Consider the following 17,482-nt stretch of genomic DNA (forward strand, 5'->3'; position numbering starts at 1 on the left):
TCTTATATGCCAGTATATGTGGTATATGCAAATGTAAGGAGTAATGGCCTAGTGAGCCAGCGGGAAAATAGTATTCTATTGTATTTGAGATTGGAGACATTTATGAACTAAACTCCTATCTCTGCAAATTGCCTTTCAGGTCTTCCAATTATAGTATGGGAACACGGGCCTTTTCCCATGACAGCATATTTATACCTGATGGGCAAGCCGAGAGTGAAGAGTCAATTCAAGCAATGTCACAAGATAACATCCTAGGCAAAGTCAAAACTCTTCAGGTAAGGCTCATCAAGCAAACTGACTCTAATGATGTGCCATTTATGTGCTTTACCACCACCACCACCGTTTCTCTACATTAAGTGTCAGTTAAGAAAATGGGTTAAGTCTAACAGTACGTTTTCACAGCCTACCATTCCAGTCCTGCAAGCATTATCCTATCCCCCTGTTTAAAATGCAGAGCATGCTGATATTAAGTGAAGTGCTGACATTTTCAAATGCCATCAGCCAGAGGAGAGCAACAAAAATGATCCAGGGTTTGGAAACACTGCCCTATGAGGAGAGACTGAGAGAACTGGGCATGTTCAGCCTTGAGAAGAGAAGACTGAGGGGGGACATGATATCCCTCTATAAGTACCTCAAAGGGTGTCACAAAGAGGAAGGTCATGATGTCTTCTTGCTGATGCCAGAGTATAGGACATGGAATATAATCAATTCAAGTTGCAACAACCTAGATTCAGGCAGGAAGAGTTTCCTTACACTCAGAGTAATGCAACAGTGGAACCAGCTGCCCGGAGAGTTGGTGGGCTCTCCCACACTAGAGACATTCAGAAAGAAACTGGCCAGCCATCCGAGTGGGATGGTGTAACTTGGTGTCCTGCAACAGCAGGGGCTTGGACCCAATGGCCTTCATGGCCCCTTCCAACTCTATTATTCTATGATTCAGCTCTGAAGTGTCACCTGAGGCCTTCAACCCACCCACCTAAAAGCCCCTAGCCATTTAGAGTTAATACAGTTAGGCTTTAAAAACTAACAGCTAACTGAATCCAAGCTAACTGAATCCAGCTAACTGAATCCAAGACAAAGAAAGTGACATACAAACCCAAGTCTGTTCTGCAATGCACATCCTATTCCCATGAAGTATGAAAGTCAGACTATCCTTGCAAACAAACCATGGTTTCTTAATCAGACTGAGATCTAAATAAATACCATACTTTGTTGTTGACTTCTGAGTTCTGGTTTGTTCTGATATCTGAACCCAGAACGATGGCTCGCTTATGCTGCTGTCTGCCCTGAAACAAGCACCTAACAGGAGCAGCTGAGCAAATCACCCAGTTTGCCAGCCTGCTGAGGACTGCACAGCTTTGTGAAATATCAACTGGGACATTGTCCATGGTGGGTGGGTTCCATTCAGTGTGGTGGGTCACAGGTTGTTCAGATCTATTTTACACTGAGGCAAAAGAAAGAATGTGTGGCTGCTTCTGCACCATTTATTCTTCCTTTGAGCTAACTCAGAGTCAGTTGATACAATGAGTATATAAACGAAAAAACTTATTTTGGTTGTATCACTTCACGTTCTGTATTTGTGTGCATATTTGGTTGTGCCCCACAGGGGAAAAGCACATCCGTGACATGTTATTTTTCTGTGAGGTTGACTTGTTTGATGTGGAAGCATTTAAATACACAGTTCCTCACATGTACCCTGAAGCAGTACATTCCAGGGAAAGCGTATTATTTGATTCTGCTTATTGTATAAAATGGGCAGGCATTTGTTAGGTTAGCTGAACGAATGGAACAACGTTACGTACGTGAATGCAATCACACCTTACCCAGTTGATACCTTGTAGTGCTGTGCAAAGAGCTCCGTGGAATAAATCACTATTTGTGCTTAGCTGTGGTTTAAAAGCAACCGTTTATCATAAAACTGCTTGCTGAACTGTTTCAGGAGACACATTCTTAACTATTCATCTAATAGCAAAGCTGGTGGCACTGCAATGATTCTTTTGGAAACAGTAAGGTTACCAACAGACAAGGGGAAGCCTAAGGTAATCAGAGGCAAACTTCCTTCCAAATTCAGCTCTACCCAAAGAGGGAATCCTACTCCCCAAATGGGTAGATGTGTGGGTTACTGCTTCCCTGTCCTTCATGATGGGTCCGTTCCCTCTGCTTTGTGGAGGAGAGTGCACATAGGTTTGGCTTTTTATTTTTATTTTTTTTTAAATCCAACCCAGCATGTCCAGACAAGAAGGTATGTGGTTACCATTTACCCAACAACTCACCCAGCTTCTCATGCTTAAGCTGATGACCATTCATGCTAAGGATTTGTAATCCACCCAGACAACAATTTCAGCTAAGGGGCAGGACAGAAATTTAATAGGCAGGCAGGCAATACATTTAGAATGCCGTACTGCTAAAATAGTGGGATTTCAGTCTCCTACAACAAAGATGGCAGGGTGCAACTGGGCGACATGGGGAAGTAAATAATCTGCCCTGATTGTCACCCATGCCCCACTAAGGAAAAATGTAAAGAAGGTTGTGAGGCATTGTGTGTGGACGTGAGCAATGGAATGAATGAAAGGAAGACGGTGGGAAGGAAAGAGCAAGACAGTTGGAGAGTGATTGAAGAGCAAATGGATATTCCCCTATATGCATGTGCTACACTCCAGAGGGTGTTTCACGCAAAAAAACACACGTGAGATCTACTGTGACATTTTGTTGCAGTTCTCACTTGTTAGCATTACTTTTCAGTAATTTGGGTAAAGGCCAAAGTGCCTTTTTTGAGAAGTATAACTTGAGCTCAGCTGCCAATGACATGGAAGATGGTTCTTTCATAATCTTGGTAGCCGACTTAAAAGTAAATTTTCCTTTCCCTGAAAATATTCCTAAACTTTTCCTTCTCTGTTGATAGAAACATTTATTTCTGTTGTGATCTACAAGTCCTCTAAATGGCAATGGTTTCCCTCTTTTAAAATTAGAATTGGCAGTAATCAAAACACATGTCAACTCTAGTCACAAGAGAGTACAGTAAAGTTAAATCTTCATTAGATTAGGTCTGAATAATTAACAGCTAAATGAAGCTAAACTAAAAAAAACTTACACCAACCCTAAAATAACCTTGAAAAATGCATCTTATTTCCTTGGCATATAAAAGGCACTTCAGTTTGGAAGCTTACTTTATAAAAACATATAGGTAATTAATTTATCTTAATTTTATATATTTACTTATAAGTATAGCTTTTTGGAAAAATAGATTGCTAGTGGAAGTGGAAATTGAAGATGCAATATGCAGCTGAAAGACCTGAAACAGGATACAAGAAGGTTAAATGCATATAATATATAAAAGTATATATTACAATGTTTCTGTAATAAAGATATGAAAGGGTTAAAGACATACAACACAATTTATCAAGAACCTATGTATAATAAAATTACAAAAGAATATACCTTAAAATACCAGAATTGTATAATAACATTATAAAACAAAACAAAACAAAAGAAGTTTGTCAACAAACTTAATCTAAAAACAAAGAAATTCATATTAAGCCATGAATTAATATTCATTGAGAGAAAGGTAAAAGGCCCAGGTATGCTGTGTCAGGTAATTTTTTCAGTGAAAGTGACTCAGATTACATTGCAGGTTATGCAAGTTATGGATTCACAGTTTTTGGCTTTGGATTGGTATTCTTGATCATTGGCTGGGGTTGATTAGAGGTGGCATCCAAAGCAGGTGGACTCCCTCCACATCAGCTGCTCTGCTGCCAGGGATGGGAGAACACACACTCTTATGATACCCTAATATAGTGGAGGTGACCCTTCATCTCATGCATCATGGATAGTATTTGCCATGGGGATGCAATTTTGGGAGGTGGCATGACCATGCATTTCCAGCCGCAGTGTTAACATTATCCATCCAACTGGTACCAACCTTCTTTTTGTGGGAGCAGACTAAGCAAAACGAAACAACAGAGGTTGCTTTGGCATGTCACCACACGGCAGGAGATTTTTCACATCAATGTTGCCAAACATGCAGGTTTTAAGGACACAAGAGTCTACTCCCAGCCCTGAAAGGAATTAGTTCCCATCTAAATGGGAACAAAAGAATCAGTTTACTTGCTCGTATACATTGTTCACCTAGCATAGTGGTGTGCACTGGAATAAAAGCAATTATCCTGTTTGAGGAGGGTGTGGTGGCCAAGAGATCCCATATCCTCACATTGGAATGACTGAGCATCTATAGTGTTGACACAGTTTTTTAGCATGTGGAGATGGGACATGCCCAAAGGCTACCTTAGTGCCCTCTCAAGCAGTTGCTATGTACACACTGATGAATGTGTCATTAGGTGCATGTGTTTCAGCGCACACAATCAGAAATCTTTTTAGACTGAGCACATACTGTAAATAAACGCCATCAGGAATGTCACTGCTTTTCAAAGTGAACATGAATAGCTTATTGTTTTGCACTGCTATTTAGAGTGTTCTCTTGCTATTTCAAGGAAAATGTCATCACAGATTAATACTGGAACAACATGGTGAGGTATTGGTGACTTTCTTGGAACATTGGCATTTAATGCTTGACTGAGCTCTCAGAAATATTGAACGAAAACTGACAGGGACAAACCAGATATTTGGGCAATCATGCACGGTGGATCTATGTGTGGTTGTCTTCTTTACCTTGGTGTAAGTGCTCTCAGACCCTAATCAGACTGGGACCACGCTCATCTTGAAAGGAGTGGGGGAAGCGTTTAGCTTCCCCCCCTTCACTTTTTTTCCTGACATCCCTTTCCCATCATCATGGGGTACCGGACAAAAAATCATTTGGCGTTCATAGGTGTTTTTCTTCTTTTAATCCCCACCACCCCAGGGAAAGAAGGGCAGTTTCTGGGGAAAAGGTGGGGGAGAAATAGTGCTTTTTCTTATTTATTTTTGGATTTCTGCTTTTCAAACACTTGCAGATTACAGTAAGTTTCTTCAATGCAGATAAATACATTCAACACATTCTTTTGGACAGAACATACCATTTCCCACAATGGCTTCATTCATAGATGGTTTTCAATATGCAGAGTTGCATGTGCATGAGAAACACGATAAAGTACATGGAATAAGAAGCCTGCATTCACTGAGATGTGTAGGCCAGCCTGCCCCACAAGGCTTAAGCTTCCCTGCTGGAAACTTCAGGCATTTTTCCTGCCTAAATTCGCATTGGCTTATGTCCTTAAGGTGGTAAAATAGCATCTGCAGTCTATTTACAGTCTCAGAAATGACAACTGGATCCCCAATTCTGAAGGCTCCTAGCCTAAAGCCATGGCTTCTGGATTATAATTCCTGGCATTTCTCGCTACTGCCCATGCAAACTGGAACTGGTTTATGGTCGGCTGGCCAAAAGAGGATGAACGGACAGGAGAAAGGAAACATTTCTTGTAGATTCTTTAACATTTATTTATTGAATGTATTTTGAATTGCTCTTCTCTTGAGTGTTTCAAGTTACAGTAAAATCATCAAAAGAGTAAAATACAAGGGTATCAAAAACAACAACAAAAATACATATAAAATACAGCTATTATAATAAAATGGGGAAGCCTGTTACATCAAGTAGTGGCATTAGTCACTTAAAGTTCAGAAAACTCATTTTTGCAGCTGAGCTTGCCCTAATGGGAGATGTCGGGGAATCCCACTTTGGCAGCCCACGAGAATGTACACTTGTATCCACAGGGAGATGTCTTTGCCTTGAACCTCAGCCATTTTATTGGGGAATAATACAGAAACACTGAGAAATCATTATAGGCATCAGAAAAAACATCATGACCCATTGAAGGCTTGGGTAATAGATAACAAAGCAATCAGGAGGTACAGAAATCTAACAGGTTTAAAATGTTGTGGTTTTTGCAGTCAGAGATACAGAATTCCTTAACACAAATGAGCAGGGCTAGGCAATTTTACTTTGCAAAGGAAGTGCAGCTTCCCCCATGGATTGTTTGATTCGCCAAGAAAATGCACGAATAATGGAGCTCCCAGGCTGCCTGCTTTTCCCAGGCATGCGGAGCTGGGTGAAGTTCTAGTCCCTTTGAATGGAGAGGAGCAAGGGCACTGCTGCCAGATTTTATATTAAAGGACATGCAAAAGTATATCTTTTTATTTGAGGATTTATTTGGACTTTCCCAACAGAGTCAACCCAGCCTCACTAGAAAGAGGGTTGATCAGCTACAACACTGCCAGGCACAAGGGTCTCATGTCCCCACCAATTTCACCCCACCAGGACTCCGAACCTCACCTTGGATAGTAATTACAGGGCCCATGCAGGTTCATAAAGGAGAAAGTGTGTTTCCCCCAAGCCATGTTGCAGCTTCAAGAGTTATAATGATGAAGGAATGGTAAGAGGCATGTTGCTTAAAGGGCAGGCCTGCTGGGAGCCAGAATGAGGCAATGTAGATGGGTCGCTACCTGGAGAGATGTGGTCCTTTAAGAGCTGCAAAGTCATGAGGCAGGAAGATGGCAGACTTCAAGAGCACTTTTAGAGTGATGTGCATTTAAACTGCACCATCATAATGCCTGGGCTTGCATCTGAGACATCCTCAGTACCAATATCTTGCAGAGTTGACCTACAGCAGAAGATGACTGCAAGCTATAAACATTGAATATTAACAAATACTTTCTCTCTCACAACTAAAGCAGACAAAGTGAAGCCAAAGCCAACACCCCACTTCCCACCAACATTAACTATTTGTTAGTGGTTATTCCAAGAGCTGCAAGGATCTGGGCCCTTTGGCAGGACTCTTCTACTGTACTCTACAGGTTGCCTCCTCCAGGGAAGCTGCTTGAATCTGATGAATAGAAAAATGGAGGCTAGAATGCTCTTAGATTCTAGTAGCAGGAATCATCCCTGATGTTCTCATCCCTGAAATGTGTTTAGTATAAACAAAATAGCATGACAGTGGATCACAGCAATGATGGAAAGAAACTTGATTGTATCAAATGTTCTACTTAGAGTGGGTCTATTGAAGTGAATTTAACTTTGGATACAACCTAATGTAAGCTACCCTGACAGGAGATTAACTGGGAATGGAAAATTGGCATGTTAAATTTAATATATAGATGAGCTGTATGGGCCAGTCCTTTTCTGCAGATGACTGACTTAAATGTGAAAAAGAATAGCTGTGTTAATTGTTTATAGAGAAGCTACTAACAGAGTAATCCTCACTGAGTTCAGTGGGACTTTCTACTAGGTATGTTTGTATCCTAGGACTGCAGTCTAAGAATTTTGTGGCATCGTAAAGCTGAAGGGTGCAGTTGTATGCATGGTCAGACAGAAAAAAGTCCTACCACTCAATGCTGGCTGGAGAATGGTAAATGCAGGATTTCCTTTTTGTCTAAACTTGTCTACAGTTGCACCCTAACCATTTGTTGTTGCGTGAGCATCCATGGACCAGAGCTGACTTCATCAGATGTGTGTGTTGTTATCTGTAGTTGGCTGGTAGACAGATACCCCCGCCCTGTGAGCGCACACACACAAACACACACACGTATGCTGTATAAGCACTGAGGCTGACCATAGCAGTATTGATTTTTTTGCTTGCATTATTTTCTTATTTTTTGCTTGCATTATCATTTTGGAGGTTTACTTATGTCTATTAAAAGACAATACAAAACCTGGACCTAAACTATTGTAGAGATGAATCACTGACCTGCTTTAATTTCCTTTTGTTTTTCCATAATATATTTTATGTTTCTCTTGATCAGAAAAAACCTCTATAATATTAACTATCTATGTGGATCTGACAATCTCGTGTTTATAAAAGATTAATCTCATATCCTTTTCCTTGCGCATTCTTTTCCTTTAGTTTTTCACACAAGCAAAGAGACATGCACTTAAAAATTTCCCTGTGATAATACAATGAGTATGATTCATACCTGTATTTCAAGAAAAGAAAAACTAAAATTTTCCACTTGCCTGTTCAATATGCTTAAGAATGTCTGATTGTTATATGAAATGTATATCCAATTATTCATCCTTTTTGGGCCTTTTCTAAGTGATAATATTTTTTTCTGGGAACTGATTCATGTAAGTTTTATGGCTAAAAAGATAGCAGTGAATAACTACTTACATCATGTAATACCAGAGTGTCTTCAAGGATCACCTGGAGCCTGCAGAAGTTCATTCCAGCCCACATATTATAGCAAAAGTGGGGAAAAGAAATACATGCCATCTGTCCAACATGGTGAATCAGTTCTCAGGAGCCTGAGAGACTTTTCTAGGTAGCCAGAAGCAGGGGAAGAATTAAGTGGAACTCCTATGAACTGTATGGAAGCAACAAGAACTGAAGGAAAAGATGGCTGCTGTAGGAACACCATTTTGGTCACTGAGGGATGGGTGTTGCTTGAGGGATGCTGGGAGAGTAGCAAACATAATTAGAATAAACAAAGTTTCCTGTAAACTGCACTTGATTCTTTTTTTTCAAAATTCTCATTGTACTTTTGTTTTAACCCAGAACTTGCTGGTGCATTGTTGATCCGCCTGACCTGACAGCCACAGATATACCACTTGAGTTTGGTTGCCTCTTTGAAAATGTTTTATTTTAATGGGTTGGTTGGTTGGTGATTGATTGATTGATTGATTGTGGGAACATTTTTTCACCATAATACCTTTCTGGGTTCCTTGCAGTTAAGCCTCTCTCTGTTTGATGGTGCCAGTTTCCACATAAGTGTGCACAGGATTGCTGTCTATATGTATTTACTTGAGAGGAAGTGCCACTGAATGTAATGAAGCTAATTTCTGAGTAGACATGCATGACCAGTCTGTCAGTTTCTTTAAACTATTTGAATGGTGATTTAAGAAGGTACTTTCTAAATTGTGTCCCTTACAGCCATTTCCCAATGGTTTATCCTTGATGGAACCTGCTCTCTTAATGCAAGCTATTTTAATGTCATAGGATATTTCCCCCTCTCTTATCAGGCACATATTTGGTATAGCTACACATGTGCTACAAAAGCCTAAATATGGCTATGAAAGAATTTTTAAATGGTAGAATTCTTAAGATAGAAATGACTAATCCAAAGGGAAAATATAGACGCAAAATGAAAATATGGAAAAACAGTGGTTTGTATCAAATGTTACTCTAACTGTAAGCCCTATTTATTTCTAGGACTAACACTGGGGTTATCTATTCCACTTCCAGTATGCAATTCCCTTCATGACATCTGTAACTTCTTATTTGGAGATAAGCATGTGCTATTATACAAGATTGACAAATACATTTTGATGCCTGAGTAGGAAAATTGAAATAGATCTTCTTTTTGGTAATCAATCCATGAAGTTTTCCTGCAGAAATGGAAGCTGTAAAAGAACACTACTAATAGATTCCAGTCCACAGGGCAGATCTGTCCATCTTAGAGATATGCAAAACCTCCTGAGAAATGTTGCTATTCTTATGAAATAATTTGCCTTCCTTCAGAATGTCTTAGATGTTTTTGTAATGAGAAATCACCAAATTTGTGTTGAACTTTGCTTTAGGCAAAGTCTAGTGACTATGTAAAGAGATGTTTCATAAGAAACTGCCCCGATCTTAATGAAGTGTATGACTATTTTCTGCATTCCTTAATTTTTTCACATGAGAAGGAATACTGAAATCCACTTTGTACAGGAAATGTTGTTGGACTACAGTTTCCAGCATCCCTGACCACATCTGGAGTTACATCTGGAGAGCCACTTTTCCTGCAGCTCTAGGTTAAAACATGCATTGAGAATATATTTTGCCAATAGGCTATTTGTGGTCTATGATCTGAATTTTATTTGCCTATGATCTGAATTTTCCTGTGCTGGAAGCTGGACCAGTGGTTATAGGATAATGGGGATTTCTATGGAATCCTTCCCTCATGAAGCTGAGTCATTTTGAAGTAGGTGACATTCGATTTCCTGGAGGCTTCTAAAAACACTGACAACTGTAGCCATTTCTGTTGAGCAGAAAGCTATTCTATTCCTTTAAGAGAGGAAATGTAGGGTTAAAAGGAAAGAACTGATTTTGGCTAGTGTGAGTTGGCTGAGCTTCAGTATGGACCACGTGAGCTGAAGGAATCCTGTGATCTGCTTGTTCTACTGTACCTGGTGGAAGTTACCTGATTTTACTGTTGTCTGTTGATGCTGAGTGTTTATGACTCTGCTGTTCAGTAGGCTTAACATATATATTAGTGGGCGTACGTAGTGCTGCTTTCCTTTCTCTCTAATATATGGTTTGGTTTTTCAGCAACAGCTGGTCAAGAATATTAAATTTGGCCAACCTCCACAAATGACAGTTTCCGCAAAGGCAACTGGGGAGGCTAATACTAGTCTGGAAGCAGATGTGCTACTGAGTAGCCCCATGGAGACCGAGGTACAGAAGGACTCAGCCTTGCCGGAGAGCCATAATAAAGTAAGCATTGAAATGAAACATATTTGCGCTGTAATGGGAATACTTGAACCCACTGAAGCAAAGCCACAGTGCCTGCTGAAACATAGCAAAGCTCACTGAAGCTTTTCCTCGGCAGGTAGATTTGATAGCTCTTGATATCTTGCTGTCTAAGGCAATTTATATGTGCTGGAGAGCTTGGAAAAGATGTCTATGCAAGAGGGCGTATGTGTTTCTCTGTGTGTGCATATGTGTGCGTGCATGCATGCATGCATGCGAGGAAGAATTTGTACTTTCTAATCTGGGAGTTAGGATGAAAATTAGAGGGTTAGATTTCATGACTTGCAAAATCAGGAGCTGGGGAACAGTGTAGCTTAGAGGTGGCACTGAGTACTTTCTGTATTCTAACATAAAAGAAATGATCTTTTTCTGGGCAGATCATTCAGGTTATGTCACTGTGTATAAGGCACCTAGAAAAAACTACAAAAATTTAAGGCTTTATTGATTTAAAATTTCATATAGACTTCAGAGCTGAATTTGTCAGTTCAGTGTATTTAATGTAAACACTGCAAACATCACAAACCCTGCAGTTCACCAAGAATAACTCAGGCGTTCCAAGAAGGGTGAGAACTGGGAAAGGGAAATGCTTTCTTGTCCAAAGTAGTTTAAGATTTCAATTTACATTTAAGTAAGTTTACATGATCAAGGTACAAGTTCACCCAGGAATCAGCTCCAACTTTCCACCTTCTGTGAATCAGACAATCCAAATTTCCATGGTACCAGATTGGGAACGATAAATTCATAAGGATTTGGGTTAGATCCCTATATTCTGAGTTGGCCAGAAGCACTTCCAGAATAGGGCCTGCCTCATCCTAGCCTGTGCATGAAATGGCATGAGAGGCTAGTATTGTGTGTTCCAGGAATATTCCCTGAGTCACTTCTGTCTGGGAGGCCATCAGACCAGAAGCTTGTGAACTTGTGCATCTAAGAAGAATGGAATAGTTTCTTTCGTGGCTCCATCAAAACATTTGGTAGTAGAACAAAGAAATCTTGAAGCGCACTGGGAGTCACTGAAGACAACATAGGAAGTCCAAGGCTGAATTGAGACATCAAAAGCCTAAATTCCTAGCCCTACTGTTCAAAAGTGTTGGGAGGGCTTTAATGCCTCTCAGGTTTGTGATTCTACCAATTCTGTAGTGGTAATCAGCAGTTGTGGTATTTGGTAAACATAATCTTCTTTTCCAGTCAGGTGGTGTGCAAGATTCATTAAGCCCTGGAAGCATGCGAGGAACAAGGCATGAAGTGGAAGAGAAGGTAATAGTTCCTTGTAAAGAAAAAAGCAGGCTATAAATATAATAAATCAATTTTAAAATGGGCATGAATTGTGTAATTGCATAGGTTTCAAAAGGCCTCTTTGTATTTTATCTTTTAAAGTGCACAACTAAATGTGTCTAGATACCAAAGCGAAAACTTAAAATGTTTTTTAAAACAAAAACATAACATGTAACAGGTATATAGCTCAAACTAAGCTTGAGTCTGTGTCTATTGGTTTTGAAGCAAGAAGGCACACAGAGGTGATGTGAATCCTTTTCCAGTGTCCATGATTTACTTTTTCTCAGTCTGATGTTTCATTTCTGCTGGGAAGCAACTCAGGCTGGGATAAAAACACCTGGAAGCAGTTGCTGTGGGAAGGAACAGACATGTGTGTCCCCTTTGTCCTTTGGGTTGAACCCTCACCCCTGCAGTATACATGATCTGGATTTATAGGGATGTTTCAGATGAACAAGCATAATTTAAAACACATGCATCTTATTGATGCCCCAGTCAAAGGCAATGCCTTCCCCCCTTGACTGTGCGCTCGGTAGCAGACTTGGGCTTGATAGGTAATGCATAAACAACCTCTTCGTTTCTAGTTATTTTTGATCCTTTTCTTCTTGTTTAGTTTAATGCCATTTTTAGAAAGGACCAGGAGCTTTGCTGCTTCTGCTGCTTATTCATCCACCCACACCTGATTCCAGGTTTGTGGCTGAGCTCTTTGCACAGCATCTTCCCCTTTGCCAGTGGGCTGCCGTCTCCTGCTGCTTGGCTTTCCTTTGCATCCTACACAGCATAAGTCAGCGTGCACTTTATGCAGAAATTCCTAGGCTTGATTCCTGGAATCTTTGAATAGGAAAGCACCTGCCCAGAAGCCTTTCCTGCTGATGCCACTCAGAAACATTAATTCTGGGCAAGAAGGCCCCATGTTGGCTTTCTACGCTCATATCATTCCTAGGAATGCATTTGCTCTGATTGAGTCATGTGGCCGCCTCTGGCAACTCCATGTGTAAGCAGTGGACATCCATGCACATCCATGCTCACATGCAAAAGCACTTGGTAGATGTAGAAAGAATACAAAGACACTGCTAACACCATAAAGGTATACAGCTGAATGGGCAAGCAGGGAAGCAGCTGTCTCAAAAGAGGTCAGAGGCGGTCGAGAAGCTAAAATGCAGGAAGCCCCAAAGCAGGGTAGTTGAAGAAAAGGCACCAGGGACACAGTGGATTAAAATGATTCTGCCAGGTAAGACTTTTCCTACATTGCTGTGACGGAAAAATCTGAAGCCCATAACAGGCTCCCATACAACACTTGCAAATTTTTGCTCCAGATTCTGCAACTCTAAAGGGGCAGTGAGGAGCAGGCAAAGTGGAGACTGAAATTAAGTTTTGGCTATGGCTTCTCAATTAAATGTAAATTACAGATATCTAAATAAACAGAGTTTATGAAGTCCAGAAGCCCCAAAGACAGACTTCATGCTACACTCGGTATTGAAATGACCTAAATTCTGTGCCTGTTGCTGTTTGCCCTGTGGTTGCAAACTTATTATAAAAAACAAATTACAAACTTATCATCTTGCTGACATTTTGACTGATTTCTGCAAAGCAATGAATGAGCTGGTTAGACGAGGACAAATATTAGATAAAAATACAGTTTTATTTTTGTAAAGTGTTAATATGAGCTTAGCAAGGTAATTAATGATGGATCGATGAGTATTCCTTCCTACACATTTAATTTATGGATACCTGTTGGAGAAATTGGTATGGAATCAGAAGGGAAGCACAATTTTATAATGTGCTAAGGAATTATAATATATGGAGCCAGAACAGTGGTTCATCTACGCCTGGCAGTGTCTTTAATGCCTCACCTTGGGGTCTCCCTTTTTAACTCAAGATGCTAAAGATTGGACCTTGGACTTATGGTTCCAAGACTTGCTTTTTTTTTTTGTTAAGCTGTGAGCCCTTTTGCTTTGATGGTAACTACAGTTCACACTATTGCCAGCTTCAGGAACACAAGGGCTAAGTGGGAGTCACTGAAGAAAGAAAGCAGGGGGTGATGCTGTACTTCTTTATTAACTGTGGTACCAGTAATATTTGGTGCAAATCCTTGCAGCTTGATGGCAATTGCAGTTCAGAAGGAAATCCTGCCACTGCTTCACCCCATTTCCCAGCCCTGAAACTCCCTGGCAGAGAGAGGCTCAGTATGTTTTCATTTGCTTTCGTACTGCTGTAGCACTGCAGACACCCACTGCTGGGGTAAGAGTTGTGGTGGAGAGCATGCTTCTGGGAATCGTGATGGTCCCTGTGTCTGTGCGGAGACCTCCTGTGGTTCTGGTCTAGCATTTCACTGATAAACTAGAAAAATGTGGGGAACTGAGCTACAGCTTTCAGCACGACTCTTTCATCCAATGGCCTTGTGCCAACTGTGCAACCTTCACCGCACTGTATATGCTGCATTGGCAGGTGGCACTTAGATAAGCTGCTGTCCAGACTCTTTGAAGGACCTGTCAAGCCTAGTGTGGTTCTTCATATACCCCTCCTGCTGGCTTCCCAGTACTTCGTGGACCAAAGAGAAAGGTGCACTGAAGATTGTGATCTGCAAGTGGACCTGGACACAACAGTTCCTTCTGTCCTGACAGTTGGCCCCTTCCCTGTGAGGCAGCAGATTTCTATTCCCAGGCCATCCTTGATGCTCTTAGCCTAGCACTTGAGAGACAAGAAGGTATAGTTAGGCTAAGTGGTTCAGGAGTGGAAAAAAATGGCTTGCTTCCACTGGAGCCAGAGCAGGCCTGCTGTTTGGAGCCAATACAAATCTTGAGCTGGCAGGCTGAGTGTGGTTACATGTCAAGTTGCTTGAGGGTCTTAAATACTTAGCAGGAGTCTGAGTGGAAGAGGTAGTTCTTTCCTTTGACTAGAGAAATGAGCTGCCGCTAGAAAGCTGTTAATAACCACAGAAGTCATCTTCTGAACCTTGCTGTGAGCTACTTTCTGGAAACGCTGCTGAATTCAGGATTTCTTTTGCTTTAAATCAGTCAATTCATTTGTTTAAATCAGTGTTACTTCTATGTGTCATGCACAGGTGGCTCCAACGAAACCATCATCTCGGCCAAAAAGACACCACTCGCCTTCTGGCACAATTGAAACAGTCAATCTTGATGCAATCCCTCTGGCGATCACTCGTCTGGACAATAGCGCAGCAAAGCACAAACTCTCTGTGAAGCCCAAGAATCAGAGAGTTTCCAAAAAGCACAGAAGATTATCAAAGGTATTGAACGGACTTCCTCTTGCCATTTGATTATAGAAGTTAGGTCTGAAGTTGAGCCATCGATTATGGGACACATTTAAGAACTTGTAACATTTGAGGCTTTATTCAGTGTTCATGTACATGAATCAGCATCACACAGCAGTAGTACATCATGTGCTGGCCTAGATGGATCTTTGGCTTGATTTAGCAAGGCAGTTATTGTATTCTCTTGCTCTTATTTAAGGGAAGTGTATTATTCTGCTTCCCATGCGTTACATCATCCATAATTTGAAATTTGTTAGGATTAATAGCAATATTGTATGTCTGGTTGGATACTGTATGAATGGTAGAATACTTGTTATACTAACACACATCAGCGCAGAATTGTTTTGAAACATGGATGGAATCAGAATGTAGCAAGAGCAGTGCTATGCTAAAAAAAAAAAGAAAATAAATCTACTCTTATCTCCCCATAAAAGTGGCCACATAAATTTTCCTGGCCATTGTCCTTTAAGCAAAGTAGGCAAAATAACACTTCCAAAATAACCCTTCTGGTTTGGCCTTCTAGTACCTAGTAACTCCATCCAGTTATGCCAGGTGTGGTCTACAGATTCATGCCTTCACATTCACAAGTAGCAACTTCATTACTCCCCACTCATATAAAAATAGCAAGATCCAGTTGTTTGGGATGACTTTTAGTTACATTTTTGTTCTTAAAATGTTTTATACAAAATCCAACTGTGTATGTTGTTTCTGTTATTATATTTGCCAGCAAGAGAGAGAGAATGTAAGAACAGAAGATGCTTTAAAGCAAAATTTCCTATAAAAGTTGGATAAGGCTGAATTTCTTCATTTGCACATAAAGCTGTGTTAACAACTATATCTTTGTTGGCTTTATTGATGAAAGCCAAAGCTGTTTTCTTGTAGCATACACTTTTCCCCATCAGCATGGATTGAAAATGGCAGCAAAAGTTTGTTTGTTTGGTCTGGGTGACTTCATGACCTACGGGAAGAATCTGTTTGATGGTACTTTTGCTTGCGTGAGAGCATCCCTGCATCTTTAGAAAGGTTGGACCTTCCCTGCAAAGTGCAGCTGTAGACAAGGCAGCTGTCCCCCCTCTAAAGATAAGGATAGGTGGTTTGTAATCATTCTACAGATTCAGGGTATTGCTTAATTTTCTGACAAAATCTGTCCAACAGAAAAAGGTTAATTTGTATATCACAGTAGCATTGTGATACAGTAAGCAGCATTGTATTACCTAGAATTGCAGTTTGCAGGGCCTGATCCACAAATATAATACCCCTTGCAGCTTGCCACTGACACTTCCTCCCCAACTCACACATCTGGCAAACCCAGGCTGAGGTGGCTCAGCAATGTCATTCTGGCATGATCTCACAACGCCATGGTGTGTGATGGCAATAGTTACAAGAACCTGTCAGTGCTCTGTTCTCAAACCACACGCTCTTGTAGTTGCTCCAGGTGGTCACAGAACTGCCAGATTATTATCACAACATGCCAACTGGCCAGGCTATTTCTCAGTATCAGCTGTGGCAATTTGCATTCTGCAAAGGTGTGAGGGAAACAAGTGGGAAGGCTTGCACAGGATGTGAGAGCTCTTCTTGGTTGATGTCTAAAGCTGCTGTGATCTTGCCTCGCCTCTCCAGAATGGAATTCCCACTCAGTGATGAATTATTTAGATGACTCATTACTTTGATGCCTGAATTGATGATGATTGTTATTACTAGTGGTATATTACTGGTACTGATACGAGTATTTATAGATTACAAAAAGTTCTAAATGATAAATTGACTCAGCAAAAGAACTCAAAGTTTATTAAATTAAAACATGAACTAATTAGTTCACAAGATATTAGCCTGCTAATCTATAAAACAGAGAGGGATAAATTAAAACATCAAATGCATCTATTTTTGTCTTCTGACACTAGGAGCTACAAAGTGTATCCATGATTGAAGTTCAACATGACATCCTGAAATCAGAAAAGTATGAAGATCAAATCTCAAAACTTGATGGCCATAATGATGCAGATAAGCTAATCTGGCAGGAAGCAGATCAAGAACAGAAAGCAGAAGGAAAAGGAAAACAAGATCACTGGGTACACCTTGGGACTGAAAAGACAATAGAAACAGCTGAAACAGAAGTAAAAAGCTATATGGAATACAGAGGGGTTCAAGAATTAGAGGAAAGCCCAAGGGAACAAGAGGGGGAAAAACATAAGCTTCAGGAAGAAGAGCAGCTTTTCCATATGGAGGATGGGAAGGATAAAGAAAAGAAGAAAAACCATGAAGAACAGAAGCATCAGGAATTTCAGGTGCCGAAGCACAAAGGACTGGAGGAACAGAGAAGGAGGGAAGAGGTACCTGGAGAACTGGAGGAACAAATGCAACTGGAAGGCAAGCTACAGGAAAGAGAAGAACAAAAGAAAGGGCGCTGTGAGCTGGAGGCGCAAAGGCAGCAGGAAGAACAGAGGCAGCACGAGCTGGAAGCACAACGACAACGGGAAGAACACAGGCAGCGCGAGCTGGAGGCGCAACG

General features: G+C 40.7%; 1 protein-coding gene across 1 annotated transcript in view; it reads left to right on the forward strand.

The window, feature by feature from the left end:
* The first annotated feature begins 144 nt into the window (after positions 1-144).
* Positions 145-17,482, forward strand: part of CRACD (capping protein inhibiting regulator of actin dynamics) — a 30,591-nt gene continuing 13,253 nt past the window's right edge. Inside the window, 5 exon segments of the mRNA XM_044418338.1 lie at positions 145-275; positions 10,230-10,394; positions 11,616-11,684; positions 14,764-14,949; positions 16,875-17,481. Coding sequence (XP_044274273.1) covers positions 156-275; positions 10,230-10,394; positions 11,616-11,684; positions 14,764-14,949; positions 16,875-17,481 — 1,147 coding nt within the window. The 5' untranslated portion in view covers positions 145-155.

Source organism: Varanus komodoensis, unplaced genomic scaffold (genome assembly GCF_004798865.1).
Source record: "Varanus komodoensis strain SLA01 unplaced genomic scaffold, ASM479886v1 scaffold9, whole genome shotgun sequence".
Lineage (NCBI taxonomy): Eukaryota > Metazoa > Chordata > Lepidosauria > Squamata > Varanidae > Varanus > Varanus komodoensis.